The 20,794-nt window shown below is 41.1% G+C and overlaps 1 protein-coding gene across 1 annotated transcript; it reads right to left on the reverse strand.

Annotated features, from left to right (window-relative positions):
* On the reverse strand, positions 1-20,368 carry gpr173 (G protein-coupled receptor 173). Its single transcript, XM_088082691.1, has 2 exons — positions 18,807-20,368; positions 1-10,784 (listed from the first exon to the last, which is right to left on the reverse strand). The coding sequence occupies exon 2, from the start codon at positions 10,584-10,586 to the stop codon at positions 9,402-9,404; it is 1,185 nt and encodes a 394-aa protein (XP_087938817.1). The 5' UTR covers positions 10,587-10,784; positions 18,807-20,368; the 3' UTR covers positions 1-9,401.
* Between the last annotated feature and the right edge of the window lie 426 nt (positions 20,369-20,794).

Genomic DNA, 20,794 nt, shown 5'->3' on the forward strand with positions numbered 1-20,794 from the left:
TCATTTTTAATGAAATTTATTTTCATTACAAAACCGACAACAAAAATCATAAATCGCCAGAGACATGCGTAATAGCTCAACCATTTTTTTTAATAATACAGAACAAAGGGAAACCGCAGCATCTGACCTGCCGTCATGATTCAGTGCTCAGAAGAAGTTCTTCTCACAAACCTTTTGGTAATTTTTTATGATATTTGACTTCAGAATGCACTGAGACGAGATATGTCTTTTCACCATCTACATTTCATGTCTTACTTCAAGGTTCAACTCAACATTTACTGCAGAATTCATGACATGATGGCACCCTCTTTAAGACATTGCGTATCTGGAGTTATTCCAAAACATTTCAGCTATACAGCTGCTGAGACAGCTTGTTATAGTGATTCCTGTTACTGTGCGTGTTTACCGCGTAACCACAACACAGCAGGAGAAAGCAAAGACTGATTCCGACATTCACTCGTCAAATTGGTATCTGGCTCTTTTAAGCTGAGGCCCAGTCACACCAGCACTCATAAAAGCAAACATTTCACACCAAATGCTATTAATATGAGCAGAACCACTAGATTCAACTTTGGTGAACTTGCGTAAATTAACAGGTTTACAGTGTTGCCTCTAGTTACGCCTGCTTATCTCCTAGCCACAGGCGCTGCTTGACAAGGGACCCTCCTCCAGCTGGGACTGGGCTGTTAAAGAGTCATTCTTTGACACTGAGGCCAAAGATACCTCCACTGTATTATAACTTGGGTTTTATTTCTTTGCAATTTGGGCCATAATTTTTAATGACTACTTCTTTGATATGGCAGTATGATGACATCACTACAACAAAAGCCTGAGGGTAAGAAACAAAAGCAGTCTGATGATCAGACAAGTTGGAAACAAACCAGCAGTTTAAAGCACTTTATGAGGAGGTCAAACTGAGTGTCAGTGATAATCCTTCACTGAACAGGGAAAACTGTGCACAGCTTCTCACTAATTTAGGTTCAAGCTGAAGCAGGAAGTCGGTGGCAGGAAGTCAGTGTGTAAATTGTGGTGGAGGTTTACAACAGACAGTTTGAGTCAGAGTTGGGTTGATTTTTGGTTTTGCTGGTCCGGTCTGGTCCTGTCTATTGTGAGCTTAAATGCTTAAACTAGTCTTATTTATGCAAACTGGCTGAACCAGCATGTTATAATGTCACAATCTGGCAATTTTAAAAGCAGCTTACCACAGCGCCAAGATTAACTCAGATTGAGTTAATAATCAACAATATGATATGTGAATAATATATCATGGTTTTTTTGTTTTGTTTTTTAAAGATATTTTTGGGGCTTTTTGGCCTTTATTGGATAGGACAGAGAGTAAGTGTGAAAGGGGAAGAGAGAGGGGAAGACATGCAGCAAAGGGCAAAGGCTGGACTTGAACCTGCAACTACTGCGTTAAGGACTCAGCCTCTATACATGGGGCACCTGCTCTATCCAATGAGCCACCAACATCCAATATCATGTTTTTAAATTTACTTATGTAGCAACTAGCGTCACAAAAGTTGTGTGTAATTTACTGCTGAGACAAGGCTAAATTTTAGCAGAGGGGGGACAGCGGCCCATGCAGTGTTTGCTTACTGTTTGGGCTGATGAGAGGAGATATAGAATTTCTCTTAAAAAGACAAAAACTGCACCAATATGACATTTTGGTTTTTAGAAGCCGACAGCTCTTGAGCTGTCATTAATGGCTGCAGGTGTGTGAGCTGAACTTTTGTCAGATGCTGTGTTTCATTTTATTTGTCACTCACTTTGAAAGTGTCGCAGGAATCATTTATTCAAACTTGCTTTTTTCACTACAAAACTCAGCTGGTGGGAAGGAGATCGCCGGGACGCTAAAAACAAGCTAGGCTAACATTACTTGCTTTTGGTTATATTGTATGTAATTTCCAGTTAATATCACAATATAAAAATGTGTTTTCTGATTTAAAAAGTAATGTTACAAACGTAGTAGTATAACAAGTGGGTTTCTTACATATCTTTTATGTCTCCAGTCTGATCTTGAGCGAACAGCTGATAGCTCTTTGTATTTTTTTTTTTTTTACAAGAAGTAAGAGCAGTTCATATTTGATGGATTCAGTGTGAACAGAGAACTCCACTGTTACATGATGATACGTGATAGTTAGACACTAGCTTTCTGTTGGGACACGGTGTCATTATGTTCCATTAAGGAAGGACTACTGAGTCATGTGGGACATTTGGCAAAATTTGGTTCACTGGTCTGGTGTTTGGCTTCATATTAAACTGGTTTGAGTCATAATTTTACTGTTTGCCTTCCAACTAACCTGTTAGTTTGTTTCCAGTCTGCCTGATCATGTGACTGTGATGTCACTGTGCTCACAGGTCTCAGTGATGAAGCTGGCTAGTGCAATGTCAGCATTACTGATAGGGACAATGGAGAAGACCCAAGCAGAATAATTTGGTGTTACAGACAATAATTTGAGTGCTGAGTTGATGTCAGAGTGAAACTGTCCAGTGTTTTGTATGTGCAATTCTTGGTTATCTATCATCATGAAAACTGTAGTTTGAGAATCTTTTTGGATGTAATAATTCTTGAATGAAACATTCAGAAAGAGATGCCAGTGTATGCAGTCAAATCTGGCCCATCTGGATGCTTTATATCAAGGTCTTTTTTAACCTCCCTAAATATGTACAAAAAAATCCAGTCCAATTAATAATAATCTATTGTATTGTACATGTTTTACAAAAGGTACTTTGAGTAAACGTCATTGGTGTGAAAACATTCAGATCTTTGTGTCAGGAAAGAGTGGACATGAGAAATACTGAGGAAGCATTTGCAGAAATAAGATGTTCAAAATGCAATATGGATCTGGTCAGTATTTATCCTCTCACTCTCCTGCTTCAGCCATGGAACCATCATCCTCCACACACATACAATCATACCTGCCAATAGAAACACACACACACACACACATACACACACACACAGAGTAAAAATACGATAATCAGGAACTCTTCTGTTGCATTTCAAAGTTGGTTTGCTGTCCATATAATACACACTAAATAGTACAGAGGTCACACACATTCACAAAAGATAATCTGCCTGAGGCAACTAAAAAAGCACACTCAGGCCTCTCCAGCATCATCTGTGAATCCATACGCTTCTCTGGCTTAGTCTTAGAAATGAAAATGGAACGACTGTTTTTCCTTCATTCCTCAGGTTGATATCTGAGAGGAAAACTGAGAAAAACAATCCCACAAACTCCAGAGTGGGCCTTACTCACACCAACAGTCTGCGATGGAAAAGTCTCTTCTACTACTTTGGATGTACTCCTTTTTCCCCATTTCCCATCATCTGTCCATGACTACAGTTCCACAAGGTTTTGATGCGGAGAGCAACAAGTCTCCCAAATGTCATGAGTGTACACAGTGTTCTGTTTCCTCCTTTTGAATGACTTCAGTGCATACAGAAGAGACACATTTGTCTACTCTTAGTTGCATTGGTTTGACGTGTTCATGGAGTAAGGCCTTAATTCTGAAGGTATAAACAGGATAAGCGATTCTCTGTGGCATGCTGTTGTTGGGTGTGTCAAATACGCCACGGCAGAAAGAAAAAGGGGCCTCAATCCCTCAACACACAGATACTTCAGATACTCACAGACAAATTACAATCTCTGTGCCCTGTCCTTTATTTCCACCTCAGCTTCCACCTCGTTTTCAGACAGAAACAAATAAAGAGCACAGGTAATGGATTTTTCTAGATTTGTGCAAAAATAATAATAATATAATAAATTGTGATGTCAGTGACAAATGCGGCAGCTCAGGGTTTTTTGGTTGATTCAAAGCTGTGGTTTTACATTATGTCATCAAAAAATGCTTAGAAATCAAAGTTTTGATTTATAGCCTCATTTTGCCAGTTTTTAATAAATCTGACCTAGAGTGTCAAAATTCTGACTTCATCTCTTTTTGTTGGTACTGAAAAAACCTTTTGACATTTTTAATTTTCAAAGTTCAAATTTGAATTTAGTAGCTCTTAATTTTGATTGCAAAAGTCTCTTCTGTATTATAAACCACCAGCAGATGGCTGCTATGAATGCTCAGTTTCCAGCTCTACCACCAATTTATGTGATCAACTCCTGTGAGGCTGCTGCTGGTGGCTGGACTGCGAGCTGACAGACAGTGGATGTGACTGAGGACTCTCCCGTCTGCACTGTTTTTCACATGGAGCAAATGTGGCTCCAATAGAACCATCACTCGACAGGTGATCGGAGAGCTAGAGACAGTTATCAGTGCCCAGTTCCACCATCCTTCAAGAAGAGATTTTCTATAGCAGTTCTCGTCAGGAAAAACAGTTTTACAGATTACATATACAGGGTTCCCACACATTTTTACTAATAAATTACCAAAACATTTGCATAATATTTTAACTAATTTTCATGACTCTTTTTATGAAGTTGAAAATGGGTAGGCCTACAGGCTTTTACAGCCACACATCGTTTAAGGTATTTTATGGCACAGCACACTGCAAGTGCTACTCCCAAGCATATGCCAACAGATCAGACCGGCACATAAGGCATCTCACTAAATGTCCAGACCCTTTTTGAAGGGATAGAAAACCAAAGATCTGATCAAAGGTCATGGAGAGCTTTTTTTTAATTAGTAAATGTATTCTGCATGTTAGACATGCTTTAGGATTCTTATGAACATATTTTAAAGAGCCAAAAAAATGTAGATTCAAAACTGTTCCAAAATATTTTGCTAATTCAAATTCCAAACCACTTCCAGGCATGAAAAACAGTTTAATAACTTCTCCAGTAATTTTATGACTCAGAGAACCCTGCAAGGAACTTCTAATATGTCCTCGAGGAGTGTCCTGAAGAAATAAAGTTTTGTCAGTTGGTGTATTCAAGGCCTGAAATTAATTTTGTGTTACTAAAGTGACAAAATGCTTTAAGGTACCATCACTGATACAGATGAAAGTTTGTTTTTTCATTAAAATCTGAATGAAGATATGCCAAGAAGATGCTGTAAAGACCTTCAGTGATGTCATGCCACTCTCTTTCTGCAGATACATAGATTTCCTTTGCAGTGTCTGTTTTACTTTGGCTCGTCATTCTATCAATCCATCTATCCCTGTGTCCGTCGCTGTCCATCTTTCTGTCATCTCATTCAGCTCAGTTCAGTTCTTTTAATTCTCTGATTTTCAACAGGTACTTTCAACAATAATACTCATAACAACAGATGGCACTGCAATTAAGATTGGATTGAAATAGACATAAATAATGACTGATTCCTGCTGGACTGTTAGAAACCACTCACACTGTGTTCCTCCCTCATCCAGCACTGCCTCTGTTACTCTGTGCTGAGTCAGTAAAGTGAGATTTCAGGCAGGAATCATCTTTTCGCACTGTCACTGATGGGTGCAGTGACATAACTGAGATTTACAGAAATAGTGAATGCAAAGGCTTACTAACAGCAGTATTTAAAGATGTGCTATGCAGAACAGAACAGTATCACCAGTGAAAGTGGAGTCAAACCCCAGCTTCATTTTCTTTTTGGAACAAGCATTGTCTGCTTGATGTTTCACCTCACTATATATGCAGTTTTTGTGTGTCTTCCTCTTTTGTAGCTTCCTCTTGAATGCGTGTGGCTTACAGTCCGGCACCTTCTCACTACCTTTTTATAAAATTGTGACCTCACCTGCATGCTGTTTCCAGAAACGTCCCTAACACAGCAAAAAAATTAGAAAATAAGAAACTCCAGGCAGAGGGCAGTCTGTACAAATCAATACACCAGCACATACTGTTACCCCTTGTTTACCAAATTGGTAAATTGAAGTGGTTCTGTTCAGGACTCTTGGAACCTTGGTGCTATCCAGCAATCTAGCTAATGTTTCCACCAGTTTGAGTGGAACCATTGTCATCAAGGATATGTCATCAACGGTGGGCGTTGCACAACAGAAGCAAACCATTGAAGCAAAATCATAGATTACAATGATTACCTTCAAAATTTTGTTCTGATATAACAAGCATGGACCGACTATTGAAGAGGCCACTGCAAGCTCTTTTTTCCTGATGATTTCTCACATAATGTTTCCATTGTTGACCTCTCCATTATCTCTTTCCAACCTGTAGAAGATGACCCGCCCACTGATATCACCACGGTTTGCACTCCAGATCAAGGACAACCTTCTTTTTTTGGTTCCATGTGAGAACCAACTTTTCAGGTTCTGAACCTATTTATTATTGGTTGAAATGTTCCTTTAGGCACAGGAGCCAGAACAGAACCAGTTTCATGTTGATGGAAAAGGGGTATGAGAGTGGGTCGTGAGAGATAACTGTAAGGGATTACTTTAACTGTAAGAAAAACTCCTGCATAGTATAAAATCACACTGTAATGGATTTGACATTATCAATAGTAAATCCATCACAATTATCAATCCACACATCATTTGCATTTAGTTTAGCATTGGTGAACTTGACATGCAAATTTTGTCTGATTGGTAGAAAACTGTTCTGATGTGGCTGATCCACTGTGTCACCATCTAGGTCTATGTAACCCTCCTCTGCCTGAGTACAAACTGCTGAATTGCTCTGCTAACAGTTGTTTGTGACATGTGAGCATGCAAAATACATGTTTTTAGCTCACATGATCAATTTACTAACAAATACATATAGTGCCCCAGGGCTGACATTTATAGGCCAACCAGGAAGCTAATGTTGCCCTGGTTTCCTCGTCAAAAAGCCTACAGGATTTTTCCAATGGATTTTGGATCATTGCAAAAATGTGGTAAACAAATGTTAGTGATAATGACATGTTCTATTCAGCAAAAAAATCTTCACAACTAAAGGCTGCTTTCAGGAATTTTGAAGTGGAAATGTAATCACCACAAGTAAAAAGCTAATGCTAGGCTATAAAATACCTACACTATGGTCGCCACCACTATGAGGCTGTAGAGTCATGTTCAACTTGATGATGTTCTGTAGTCTCCTTTGGCCACTTGTTAGCAACCGTCTTTTCAAGACACATTAAAGCTTCAAAGTTCACAGTGGGTATTACTGATGTATTTCATCATAGAACAAAATGTGAAAGTTAAGCTTGTGTTAACCACGGACCTTATCTCAGACATCCAAATGAAAACCCATTTAAAAAGCCCATTGACTTTGAGACGAGGGAACCAAGGGTGCTGAAATGTTGAAAATGGATTTCCAGATCTTAGGACTCATTCCTGGAGTTCTCTATTGCAGCTACACTTTACTGGTTTTACCGTGTGGACGTAGAACTGTCAGATATGAAGTACTGAATAGTGAATAACAGCAGCAAGAAAGTAACAAAACAAACTCTAGCTTTGCTCTGTGTACGTAAAGACAAAGTCAATAACAAATTAAATTAATTAAAAATGGATTTCATTCAATTGTCAATAAATACGGGTATTTGCATACATTCACAGGTAGTTTGAAGCTGCAGAAACATAAGCTGTTCTAAAGAAATAGAACAGGCTCATAATAAGATGTGAGAGGACAAAGGTCTGGATGAGATCAGTGGTGAAAACAACAATGGATCGTCTGTGGCAGCTGTGTGTTGTTTTTTTAAGAAAAAAAATCCATCCTCTGGGTATAATACTTTTTGTTCTTCAGTGGGACATTTCGAGGGCATTATGTTTTAAAGTTCTACACATGCAGATGTTAAAAATTTAGAGAAGTAAATAAGGTGCTCTATGTAGCCATTGGGAAGTGATTAACACGTCCTCAGTATTTGACCAGAGCTTTCTGCATCATTTGTAAGTGCATTGGAAAGGTAAGCAGAATTTCACCCCCCTGATTCTTACAGCCACCCACCCATTCCACCACTGACATCTTTACAAAAGGTCGGCTGGCCACAGTTGGCTGTGAGGCAAAACCAGCATTGGTTTTTATTCATCTATAAAGCTTTGAAACAGATGCTTCCACTCTGAACTTTTAGCTCTGAACTCACATAATCTTGGTATGCGCTTGCAAAATAGCTTGTTGCTCCAAATTCCTCTAATTACAACTGAACTTTGAATAATGTCATTCTCTTACAGTACACCTTATACATGGAATAATCTACAAAGAATCTTAAACTTTGAAAATCCTCCATCATTATAGCTTTTTAAATGCCTTACTTCAGATCTTGTGTTCAGTGTAAATGTTTTTAATTAAACACCACAACATGTTTATTATCCTGTATTTGTATTAAACATTGCTGTTTGTTTTCTATTTGTATTTGTTTTCCTATTGATTGTTTTCAACGTTTTTATTGATGCTTGACATCACTGAAAGTGAGGGTTTACCTCAATTGATTTCCAGAGTCTTAAATAAAGGTTTGAATGAATCTGAGAAGCATGTCATGCGACTGGGCACTGTGTTGAGACTGAGAACGAGAAACCTTTGTGTACTATTAACTCAGCTGATCCCTTCTTATCTTTTGCCTTCAAGTGATGCACAGATTTAAAAGAACATTTAAACATTTAAAAGAATTCTACTATGTATCAATAATAGAATTTCTGTAGTCACCTTCTTTTGTTTTAGTTACCATCAGTGAATAACAGATAGAATAGACCCAAATAACCTGTCAACAAAATGAGACATCATAATGGTCAGAAAAGCTGGTGTTCCTGTTACTAATGTGTTTGCTTTAGACACAAGATACAGTAAGATTATGTTCCTCAGTGAAGAACATTCACACAAACTCTTATTTCATTACAACCATACCCACTATCCTCGTCGAAGGACCCCACATGATGTGATGTTCACAAACTAGACTCTTTGTTTCCTCTTCTGAATTCAAGAATGTAGCATTTCCCCTATTTTTCTAAAGATTTAACAGATTTGATTCAGTGCACCCGTTCACATCTCTCTGCCTCCCTCATTTCCTCTCATCTTGTCTCATCACTGTCACTAACAAATAACATTATCTGGCTTTGCTAACTAATCCAGCATGTTAATGAAATTTAGGTTTGGTAAGAAAAATGATTCTTTGTCCTCCTTAGAAATCATTTTGCTAGCAAACTAACTTACTAACCTTTGTGTCTTTCCAGATTTTTCTAATGGTCATTTTGAGATTCTTTATGAAACAGTTTATGCAATTTGTTGGTGGCTATTTGTCTGGCTTGGTTTCCACAATGGCTGCATTATTACTTGCATGTTTTGCTATTAAAGTATTTTTCTATTGTTATCAAAAGTCAAGGTCTGACTCCATGTATGCTGTTGTTTTGAGTGAAAAGGGTTGGTACATGGAAATACATGCTTTCTATTCTTGTGTTTTTATACCATTACACTCACTAGTTTACACCAACTGCTTAAAAGTAGCTTGAGTTGAATCAAACTCAATAGCTCAAGAAAACACTCCCAGAACACATCTGTTGACTGTCCCTTGTTTGCTCTCCATATTTCGATCATCTCTGCTTACATGACACAATAAGGCTCTCGTGGCAGATGAGGTTTAGTCCTGCAGCAGGCTGGTAGGTGGGAAAGGAGCCCTTTCTTCAAGTCTTTGTTAAGGAAGAAACAGACAATAGGGTTGACCCCAGCTTGGGCAAAACTCATCCACACAGTGGTGGAGAGGTACCGGTGTGGTATTGTGCAAGCCTTAACAAACACCCTCCAATAGCAAGCCACTATGTAGGGAGACCAGAGCACCAGGAACAGCAAGGTGATCACGTAGAACATCCTGCCAAGCTGCTTCTCTGCTTTGAACTCCTCCATACCCAACAGGCGCCGGTTCTGGTTGTGCAAGTTCTGCCGGATTCCCAGCAGAGTCGGTGGCATCGGGCCCCTGCCAAAGCCTGCAATCCAGTTGGCTGCCGCTTGGCCAGTAGCCCCCGGCCCGTGGAAGGTCCAGTTCTGACTGATGGCTGGCACCATCTGGACCGGCTTCATCTTGCGATGCTTGTATTCAAAGAGGAGTAACTTCATGTAGACAACATGTGTGGCTAGAATGAGCACAGCCAACATCAGCATGAAGCCTAGTGTATCATTAGCCTTGAAGTAGCGATGCTCAAAGATGCACTGGTCTTCCTCGCGAATGAATTTGTAAGTGCCCACATCGAAAACTGGTGGAAAAGCCATTGCCACAGACAGAGTCCACACCATGCACACCACTGCCACACATGTCCAGAATGTCATGCGCTTTGAGTAAAAGCGGTGGTGTGCAATGGCCATGTAGCGTGTCACACTGATACAGAACAGCATGAAGGCCGCATGGAAGCAGAAGAGCACTGCCATGAAGGCCACCACCTTGCAGCTCAGCACGCTGTAAGTCCAGGCTGAGCCGTTCTTTATGGACACCAGCACAAAGGGGAAGCAGATGGCTGAGCGAATAGTGTCTGCCAGGCACAGGTCCAACAGGAAGTAGTAAGGTGCCTTGTGCAGGGCCCGGTCCCGCAGTACAAGCAGAGACACCACCAGGTTGCCCACCAGGCTGATGCAGATGATCGACCCCAGTAGCACCAGCTTGATATAGGTAGAGACGGCCGAGGACGGACTCTCTGCTACCATACCACCTGCAGTAGCCACCACTGCTGCCATGGGCCCAGCAGGCCCTTCATTGCTTTCGTTTCCATTCGCCATCCCGAATGCCCCACCACCCATACCAGCTTTTTTTCAAACACCAAAGCCACCACTCCCCCACCGCCTCCTCCGTCTGTTGGCCGTTCCTTCGTCCTCGTGGTTGCCTCCTTTCTGCAGTTCACAAGGAACAGGAAAACCTCAATCCACATTGCCCCATTTCGAGCAGGGTCACTTTGTTGGTGTATTGTGTCTTCTCACCTCCGGATCCTCTCCAAGAGCCTGAAAACAATTGAAAAAGACAAAGAATTAGGATTCTGAATGGATTGCAGTGTGTCTGTTAAAAGCTGTTTCAGTAATCCAGGTAGTACCAGACCTCCTTTTCTTGTTAAGTTTAAGAGGTATTGCAGTTCATTCAGATGGCCTCTTAAGCTTTAATGAGGACAGCTTTGGCCATAAATGAGGAAGTTTCTGAGACCACCTATTTTGGTGCCTAGGGGTGCTTTCATTTTGTTCAAAGTAACTCCTTGGTGTGAAAGCTGTCTATCACACTCTGGTATGTACCAAAAAGATCTGACCAAACTCTGGTGCACCAAAAAGACCTGACCAAACTCTGGTGCAGTTTGTGTTTGGTATGAAACCAAAGTATACAATCCACAGGACTGTCTAATAGTAAACTGCACATGAGAATTCATATCAAATTCAAAAAAGAAACTACTATTAAATCCATCTGCTGATTATAAACTGTCAGGTAGCAATCTTCTGAGTATGACCCATGTATATATTTATGCAAGATCCTATGGTTATAACACACACAGGCACGTCTGAGTGCAGGAAATTTTCCCGATAAAACCACTGAGTAACTATCACCCTGTAATATTACAACACAAGACTGTCCCATTTTTGCGTGTTCATCACTGACAGCTGAGAACCAGTTTCTTAAAGAACTATTTCAATGACATAAAGAAGGCCCTCACATAAAACTAGGGAGCCTCTGCAGTAGAAAGATGCAAAATACTTTTGATATTGGTGCTATATGAGCAGAAAAAACAGAGATAAAAGGTGCTTTTGCTCAAGGGGAAGAAAACATACAACTACCAGAATGCCAGATGTACTGTGTTAGGGCCCATGTGAAACAATGGCTGCTCCCCAGATTTTGTATTCCAGTAAAACAGTAAGTTAAAACATGTCTCTGAAAAAACTGAGGCGAGAATTATGCAACTCATTAACAGAATCTTGATTTATATTTGACGAGCCCTTCATAGTTTTACCGTTTGATTTGTTGATTTGATTTGTTTTTTCTTCTGCCTCCATTTTTATTGTGCAGGACCCAGTATGGCACCTACTTTCTGTTCTTGCCATAAGCCTCGACACCTTTTGAGCAGGCGTCGGCTGGCAATTTTATCGATTAATTGTAATTTGTGGTTCAGGGCGACTTTTAAAAATAAAAATTTCTCCCGTATTTTGACCACGTGCGTAATCTCCACCGAGGACCAGGGGTCACGTTCGCCCCAATATACGAAAGAGGGAAATTTGACGGAACATCCAACAGCAGCTGAAAATGCAAAAAAAATTGTTATTGTTTAGTTTTTATGAAACATGCTTGAAAACAGACTGTGCGCCAGGTGTGTGTGTGCATTTGGATACTAAAGTGCAGCTCGTGCCACACATTCCTGTCTGAACCAAAGTAACTGAGACCTAGAGATTATTTCACTATTTTCAAAGAGTGACAAAAAGCGGGCCTAATAAAAACAAATATCACACCTGGCTGATCACACAGTTGATTGATAGATCTATCAGAGCAGGCTGAGAGCAGCGCAGTGACAGACCTCTCATCCAGCTGCTCTCTGCTGCGCTCCTTGTTATCAGGGGCGGAATTAGTGATAGCCCAACTGCCTTGCTTTGATTTCACCCATTCTCTAAGTTAGAGTGATGGTGCCTGTTGTCAGCTGTAGAAGAAGTTATGCGGTTCTCTAAACCCTCAATATAACTAATATAGACGAGTGCAGGTGGTGTAGAAAAAAGATGATACAAATGAATTCATGTAAATATGTTTTGTGAAATCACTACAGCCTTCACTGTTAAAGACAAGTTTGCAGTTTGCACTTTAACCCCAAAAGGGAAATTCATTTTATTATATTAACAGAAGGGAAATTCAATTTGCTGTTAATTTTTATTGCTAAAATCAAAACCAAAACTTGTTTTGAGTAATTTCTTTGTCATTTGTAGTTTGTTTAAAAGAAGTTAAAAAAAATCTATTAAAATTGTAAATCGGGTTTGGTGTGAAAAAATCTGAGATTTTATTTTTAAACCATATTGCCCAGCCCTATCAGCAACATATTCTTCACTAGTCATAATTTGTTGTTTTGTGGTGATTTTCCCATGAGGGTCTACAAATGAGTCCTTAACTTCACAATAAGAAACCCAGCTACTGGTAATAGTCTGGTAAAGATTTTAAGGCTTCACATAGTCAGGAATAAAGAAATCAATTCAGTGTAATAAAATATGGGAAGAGGAAGATTGTAAAATGAAAGAAAAACAAACTAATGCCAATCAAAGTGTAGACAGATTAAACATGAATTATAACAGCTGAGAAAATAAAGTTTTGAGCAAAAATAATAACATGGGCCCTAAACTAAAACAATTTCAGGAAACTACATCAGCAAAGTTTATCCAGCAGAGAAAAGCGGCCTGTGTCTGAATCATTCCTTGTCTGACCAGTCTGGCTGTTTCACACCCTTCATCAGTGAGGTGAAACCTCCACAGTAAAGCTTCATTCCCACTGCACAAAAAAAACAACAACAAAAAAACACTAACAGCTGCTAACATCTGGCTTTTTAATGTAATGAGAATTTGTCTGATTGGCATTCACACTGGATTAAATGACTCTGCAGTAGACACAGGTTTTTATCGCCTCTGGCTCCGATGGGCATTGATGGCAACACAACACCCTGGTGAATGCCATAATTTCAGCTCCTTAACTGGCGAGATGCAATGACGTGCCATTACGGAAAAAAAAATGCATAAACACACACACACACACACGCCAGCTGACAGAAAGGCTGACTTGCTCTCCAGCGGTGACTTCAGTGGCAGTGGGAATGAAGCAAATCACTCATATTTAGTGGGTTTACCCATGCACACACTAATTTTAGTGGGAAAGGGGAATAAGTCCGCACGCACTGAGAGAATTTTTACAACAATTGTTAGGGCTGGTCGATGAATTTATTTTATTGATTAATTCGAATTTGTGACTTAGGACAATTTTAAAATGAAAATCTAGATTTTTCCCTTTAGCTTCCTTTAAGTCTCTCTTTGGGCTTCTGTAGTTCATAGTGGACTGCGCCCTCCCCCCATGCTTACATCCAAGAGATACACACACACACACGACCACAAAAAAGGCATAGTCTCGTCAGTTGTTTGCAACTGGTTCAGTTTTGTGCTATGTATGTTTCCATGTTATTCAAAAAATAAATAATTGCTGAAAATAAAAAAGGAACTGGTTCGGTTTTGCAGTGTCAGATTTGGAACAAACCACAGTACGCTGCAAAATTTGTTAAAATGCTGTTGCAACTAAAGGCAGCAGCCAGCCAGTCACCACGATGGTTGTATGATTTCAGAATCGGTCATTTTCAATACTCTACTGTTTCAACTGCAAAACTGTATGATATGTTGCAATATAGTGCAGTACTGACTTGAAGCCCTCTACATTTTTCAGTTTGCCTGTGTTAATATTTATTGCTAAAATTAAAGCAAAACTTGTTTTGAGTTTTTTGGTCATTTGTAGTTTGTTTTTAAGAGGGAAAAATTTATTAAAAGTGTAAATAAAGTCTGGTGTGAAAATTACAATTACTACAAATGGTTAAAATCTGCATTAAGCTTGATTAAACCCCAACTGTTTAACGTGCCGTGCTCTGGTTTCTCCACTTTTTCATATCCTGGGCTTCTAAAGTTGAAATGGTAAACAGTTGCCTATCACTCATTTGGTGTGGTTAATGTCCACCTGATGAATTTAAATCCAATATTCTCTCTACTTTTAGCTCTGGCTTTGGTCTCCACCAACTCCTGAGGGAGATTTCTGTCTCTGTAGCTGCTAAATACTCTACCTTATTCAACTAACTGTGTCTGTCTGCTGTTTGCCCCTCAGCAGGTAGTCTACAGTGGGTGGCAAAGAGCTTTTTGGCTTAACCACAGCATGCAAGGCCAGCCTCACACAGACACAGCTGTTCCTCATCAACCGCTTGAAACTGAAGTATTACATGATATTACAATGATGGAAAGAGTGCCACTACAATGACAAAGTTGTCCTTTTGGTTATCAATGCTGAAAAAATGTTAAACAAACTACTTTACCTAGACTGGGCTGAAAAGGGGAGAGGGAGTGTTCAGTGGGTAAAGCTCCAGAGAAAACTGGTCCTCTCTGCTGTGTTCTGCTCTCAATTTAACATGTATTAATTAACTTTTGGGCTGGACCGCTGCAAGGAGCCAGCGCTATAAGTAAAGTCAAGGCAAACGAAAGTCTGTGACTTGGTGTATGCCAGCCACTTCCTGTTTCAAGTTCTTCCAAATTAAAAGCCCTAGCGTTTCACAAAGTCCAGCCATACACTAGGCTTTTACTTAGTTTTGTTCATTGACAACAGCTGCTTGCTTCTGGGAACCAGAGGCATCCATCAGGACCAAGTTTAACCAAAAAATGCTGCAAACTTGTGGTCACATGGTGTGTATGCTTCTTTTTTCAAGGTCTCTAACCACAAAGTCAACCTATGTTATTCTGAGCAGCAGTAATGGAACAAAAGTGTAAAAACATGTATACTGTTGGTGGGGTTGAATTGGTATACCATTTTCAAGGTACACCGTGGGAAGAAAATTGACAGTTATCATAGATGGTACATTACATTTTCTACCTGATAATGATAATACTTTTGTAATAATGTGATACCAGGATATCATGATACTGTGAAACCATGCTATTTTCTCAGATGGTTGTTCCCTGATCTTATGCTGTTGCAACTCTGTCAAGAAACTTGTCGGTAATGAAAGAGACTTAAAATGCAGCTCTGATCTTATAATGCATGTCATTTCATCAGGCCCCTCCATATCAGTGATGTCTGTACTGGCAGCAATGCATCAGCAAGATAACCAAGCTACACTACACTTTAGATGCAGTTTGACAGTCCACAAGCTCTTTGTTTCAAGTGTAGTAATCCCTTAAACCTGTAGCCTCATTTGGGACTGTGTCAATAATAACTGACAGTCATGAAAGCTATAGTTGTATCACATAGAGAAGCAGCTGAGGAGGGAGAAGTAAACCCTATGTATGAATATTTGTCAAATGAACCACTAAAGCTAGATTTATAGCTGTGCCTCAAAGGCTTACTGGGCAGTGTTGGAGCCTGCACCTGTAGCTGCAGTGAAGCCTGTAAGTCTGGTTAGCATAGCTGTTACAAGGGGTGTGCAAGTCCAGCATACTTGAAAGCATCTGTTACTGCAGTGAAAACAAGGATCACATGAAAAAAAATGTATGTGATTCTTCCTTTCTGGGTATGCAACCCTGGCTAGATTATTCTGTTGATCAGCTTAGGCTTTTATGTTTTTTCCTACAGGTTTCTAATGCTGAGAATGACATCTTTGACAATGAGAATAATATGCAGCTGACCTGTTAATAAAAAACTCACGCTGTAGGGATGACCATTGACCCCTTGAGTCAAGTATAAATCCATCTTCAGCCCTCAGCATTTCACTGATAAAAAATATCCTATTTGTTCCAATAAAGCATCACTTTCGCATTGATAGTCCAAGTTTATCTTCATGTGCGGCTGGGATTGCTGTCTCTTGTGAATGTAACTGTGGTTACGATGCATGTTCTTGGCATGGCACACCAGACACTGGTGAAGAAGACATATACTTCAAAACAACTATTTGAGCAGTCTGAAAACATGCAAAATGACCACTGAAAGTGCCATTGCTTTTCAGCATATACCAAAGAAGTCCAATCACAATCACAATATTGGAGTTTTTATGGTTTAATGACAGCTGAACAGATATAGGCTAAACAGTAACAAGCTTAAAAGATCCAAAGGTGAGTAAGTCAACTTTGACTGAAGATATTTTGTTCAATGCCAAGTGTGTTTTTGTTTGGAGTAGCCTTGTATAGGCTCTCTTTGACTGAGCTGCTCGACTAACCCTGCAGCCTCGCTCAGGGATAACAGCTACCACCATGCTGGTAATCACCTGTTTCTGTTAACTCAGGCTCTCTGCTTCAGCGCTAAGCGCACTCACAGAAAACGAGTCAAATGAAGCTTTCAGTGCATCATTTGATTGATCGCGTGCCGCCTACTTCCACCTTTGAAGAATATTAAAAAGTATGACAGTAAAAGTAACACTTTTACTGCATGGCTTTGTTTGGTGGCATTTCTTTAACATTACAGCTCAAAAATTTGAATAATATAATAATGAAGTGCATTTATAACTTCTTCACTCAGCTGAGAATGTGTATCGCTCATATACAGACATTATGGCGATGCTACTCAAAGAAGCCGTGAAAGACGTTTTTTTAGGTGATTTCAAGGTGAAATTTCGAACATGACCTGCTCCTGACCAGGTTGTTCACTTCCTCAGTTACCCTGGCAATCTAGCCAGGTTAAAAGAGAGCCAATGTTGTAGGATGGAAAACCCTGGCTTTAGACTCAACATACTTCGCTAAGACACTAATCTGGCTTCGTGGTGCAGCACTCTGGGCCTAGCTTTGTAGCACGTCAGGAAGTAAAGATCAGGGTTCACTGTCAAAGGCTTGTTCACCCAAACTACAAAGACACATTTTCTCCTCTCATACTAGTGTTATCTGTCCCCCCAGATAGTTTGATTTGTTCAAGTTTTTTTTGAAATCTGAGTCAGAGATTAACATCTTTACAAAACTGAATGCAATTTAATTAGCACTGCTCGCATCTTTAAAAAAGTCAATGTCTTCTGTCACTGTGCAGAATACACTAAACACTCTGGTGCTAATTAGCAAATGTTAGCATGCAATCACACCAACTGAAACGATGGTGAACATGGCAAATACTGCCAGTTAGCATTGTCATTATGAGAATGTCAGCATGCTGATGTTAGCATTTAGCTCAAAAAAGCAGTGTGCCTGAGACCTGACACAGCTGCCACTGCGCCTGTGGTGCCTCTTGTCATTTGGATGAAGCAAGCTCTAAATGGACAGCAGAGGCTCAAACATTTCTGCCAGAAAATAAAGAGATGAAAGCAAAACAGCATGAATGTTGGTGTTGCCTTTCTAAAGAAAGAAAAGAAACCTGTGAAAACATCTGAATAAATAATTGAATTACCATTAGGCTGACATGTCAGTAAGCTACAGTCCAGGAATAGTTTCATATCAGCTATTTTGGAGGATGAAGGAGAACCTTTGTGGACATTTCATTTCATAAAAGGAAACTTGAGGAAATCACCTTTAAAGCATGCGCATAAACACCAGTGGAACAAAAAAGATGTTGAGCAAATCAAGATCAAATGTATATAATCGATTGAACGCCTGTTTTTATCAGGTCCTTTTTGGAGTTGCAGTCCTCATCCCTCCACAGGCTGCGAGCTGAGGGGAGCTGAGAGGGAGGCTGTGTGTCTTGAAGGAGGGGCTTTGTGAAGCTGGAAGTTGGTTGGCGGCAGAGGGCAGAGTCACTGTCAGGAACTGGGTAGCAACAGCAGCCCAATACCTCTGGCTTGATGTCGGTGGGAGGAGGCGACAAAACTCACTGGATGAGATGTAGACAGAATTGGTGTCTGACAGTGGAGGCCCAGCATCAGGCCTTCTCACATGGAGCCCACAGGTCTGATGAGGACTGGCGAGCCAGCAGCTGCTGCAGACCAGCCTTAGAGAGCCTGGGTGGCTTTAAATGGCACACCACAAAGCATGTATTAGTTCAGGAAGTGATTCTGTGTTCTCTGGGGGCACATTATACCAAATGATATTTAATCACTTGGTGCTGAGCGAGGTCCTACAACGGCTGGAAATTCTGTCTAATCAACACAACACACTGTCACAGTGACCGCTGCATGCTGCTGGATGCATGCATCGAACAGCAGGATCTGCTCTGCAGAAGGCGAGCCCTCATTAGCTGATCCCCGGCTGAGGAAACAAAGGCAGCAGCCTCAGTGAGCTGGGAGAGTCCAGGCCTACAGGAGGCAGCACGAGCCTACAACACTTAACAAATGGCATGCAGGAATGCAAAGGCAGGCCGCATGACATTTTGCAGACCGGGGACCTGTGGGCAATACAAAATGGTAGTCATGGTGTGCAGCTTACCTGCTGTGGGCTGCTCTGCTCCTCTACAGCAGCAGGCCGTGTGTTGCAGAGCACACAGATCCACCTGGCCGTTCCCAAACACTGCTGAGCTGCAAACAACACACACAGCAGCTGACAGCTGTGTCACTGCTCCCAGTCTCTATTAGATGTGTCGGGGGAAGCCTGCTGCGGAATCCTTTCAAAAAACAAAGGGTTAGAAAAAGCCAAAGCAGCGTTTCCTCTTTTTCCGTGTGCAGGTCATGTTTCCGTTTTTTCCACAGAGGCTCGTGTCGGTCGTCAGTAAATCCCCAGTCCGCGAGGCAGCCCACAGTCTGGGTTCATCACGATTCACATTGAGGTTGACTGCTGTCTACTGTCAGCTCCAGCCCCGCAACAATAACCCGCAAGCGGTGGATCCTACAGTCCGCTCAGCTCCTGATGGAGCGGAGAGACAGCAGCAGCCGCCCTGTGGAGCATCTCCAGCTCGATCCGCCGCCACACTTTCTTGCCCATTGTTCCGGTCAGACCGACAGAAATCTCGCGTTTGTTGTCCAACACGTCGTTTATCATGCCGAACAATCCGAGAGTTTATCCTCACAACAACAGCTGTTAGCTAGCTAACGGAGCAAGGCCAGGAATGCTGGAGCGGGCAGGGCTGCGGGATAACACCCAGGCCGATCCTCATCCTGTCCCGCAGCCCGACAGCAGCCAGGCATCACGCACGCACGTACGCACACACACACACACACACACACACACACACACACACACACACACACACACACACAGAGAGAGAGAGAGAGAGAATCTGTGGGAGAACAGCAAGGATGCAAGTATCCGTAATGACCTGCTCCGGCTGTGTGTGTGGCAGGTGACAGGGAGGAGAGGAACCGATTTTCGGGAATAATCGCAGCATCCAGGCTGCTGCTATCACCGCTCATTCCAAACCCTCTCAATGCTCCATAGACAGGGGCGGTCCCAACCTTTTTGGGGACGTGGGCAGGCCCTCCCAACAGAGAGCTGATGCATCGCCTGCATTGTTTTGACAGAGATATGGCTCATTGTTTCAACATTCCTATTTAAAAAAAAAAATAGGTTGACTTGTTATAGGGTAAAATGGAGATATTCCCTCAAGTCCATCTACTATGAAATTAAACGGGGAAAAAAAATGATAGAAACCCCAGGAAGAGTGACTAAGGAGGGATCCCTCAGGAACATCGGGGGGCAAATATATGAAGACTATGTTGCTATGTCTGGAATACAAGGGAGCGTGCAAGCTTTCATAAAACAGAGCAGTGAGAGGGTATACTTTGTGTGTTGCCGTGCACATTTTTTAAACGTTGTTGAGAGTAAGCAGTGAAGGTTTTGAGTGTCACTAGAGGTGCAGTCCTTCTCAGTGTCGTACGTTCTGTGCAGGAGACAGTGGATTGGATTCAGACCAGTGATGCATTTGACACATCAGGAACTGCAATAGCCTTAAGAAAAGCCATTGATTTGAATTCTGTCTCCATCTAGTGGCCTTGAGTAGAACTCTCAGGATACCACCAGAATGAAGACATGGACGTCAGATCTGCAGCACAGCTTGTGGATGCAAAACGGAGCTGTCTGTCCCACAGATGACAAATTTGTGGAGCTGTGAGAAAAAGCTGAGATGGTTGTCTCAAAGATCAGTGTTCAGTGGAGGGAAAGGATGAGCAGAGAGCTTAAAAGAGACTGGTCAACAACTGGCAAAATCAAACACAGATGAGTCAAAAAGGAGATAATGGTTAGTTTTTTATTTTTTCTAATTTTTAACTCTTAAATAACACAAATCACAATTTCCCTCAGAAATGTGTGTGTGTGTGTGTGTGTGTGTGTGTGTGTGTGTGTGTGTGTGGTTGGCACATAGAGGTAGAAGACGCTTTGGAGATGGCTGTTGAGTGCAGCTGGATGTTTTGCTGGTTGTATATGACATCTGGGACTTCAAGTGCCATTGCTGCCTTGCTAGCCTTGTTTGCTTTGCCTTTAGA

This window comes from Plectropomus leopardus, chromosome 9 (assembly GCF_026936395.1).
Source record: "Plectropomus leopardus strain MGB_pleo_1.0 chromosome 9, ASM2693639v1, whole genome shotgun sequence".
Lineage (NCBI taxonomy): Eukaryota > Metazoa > Chordata > Actinopteri > Perciformes > Serranidae > Plectropomus > Plectropomus leopardus.

What these genes read in the sequence shown, in the direction of transcription:
- gpr173 (XM_088082691.1), bottom strand. Translation starts at nt 10,586, where the DNA reads ATGGGTGGTGGGGCATTCGGGATGGCGAATGGAAACGAAAGCAATGAA.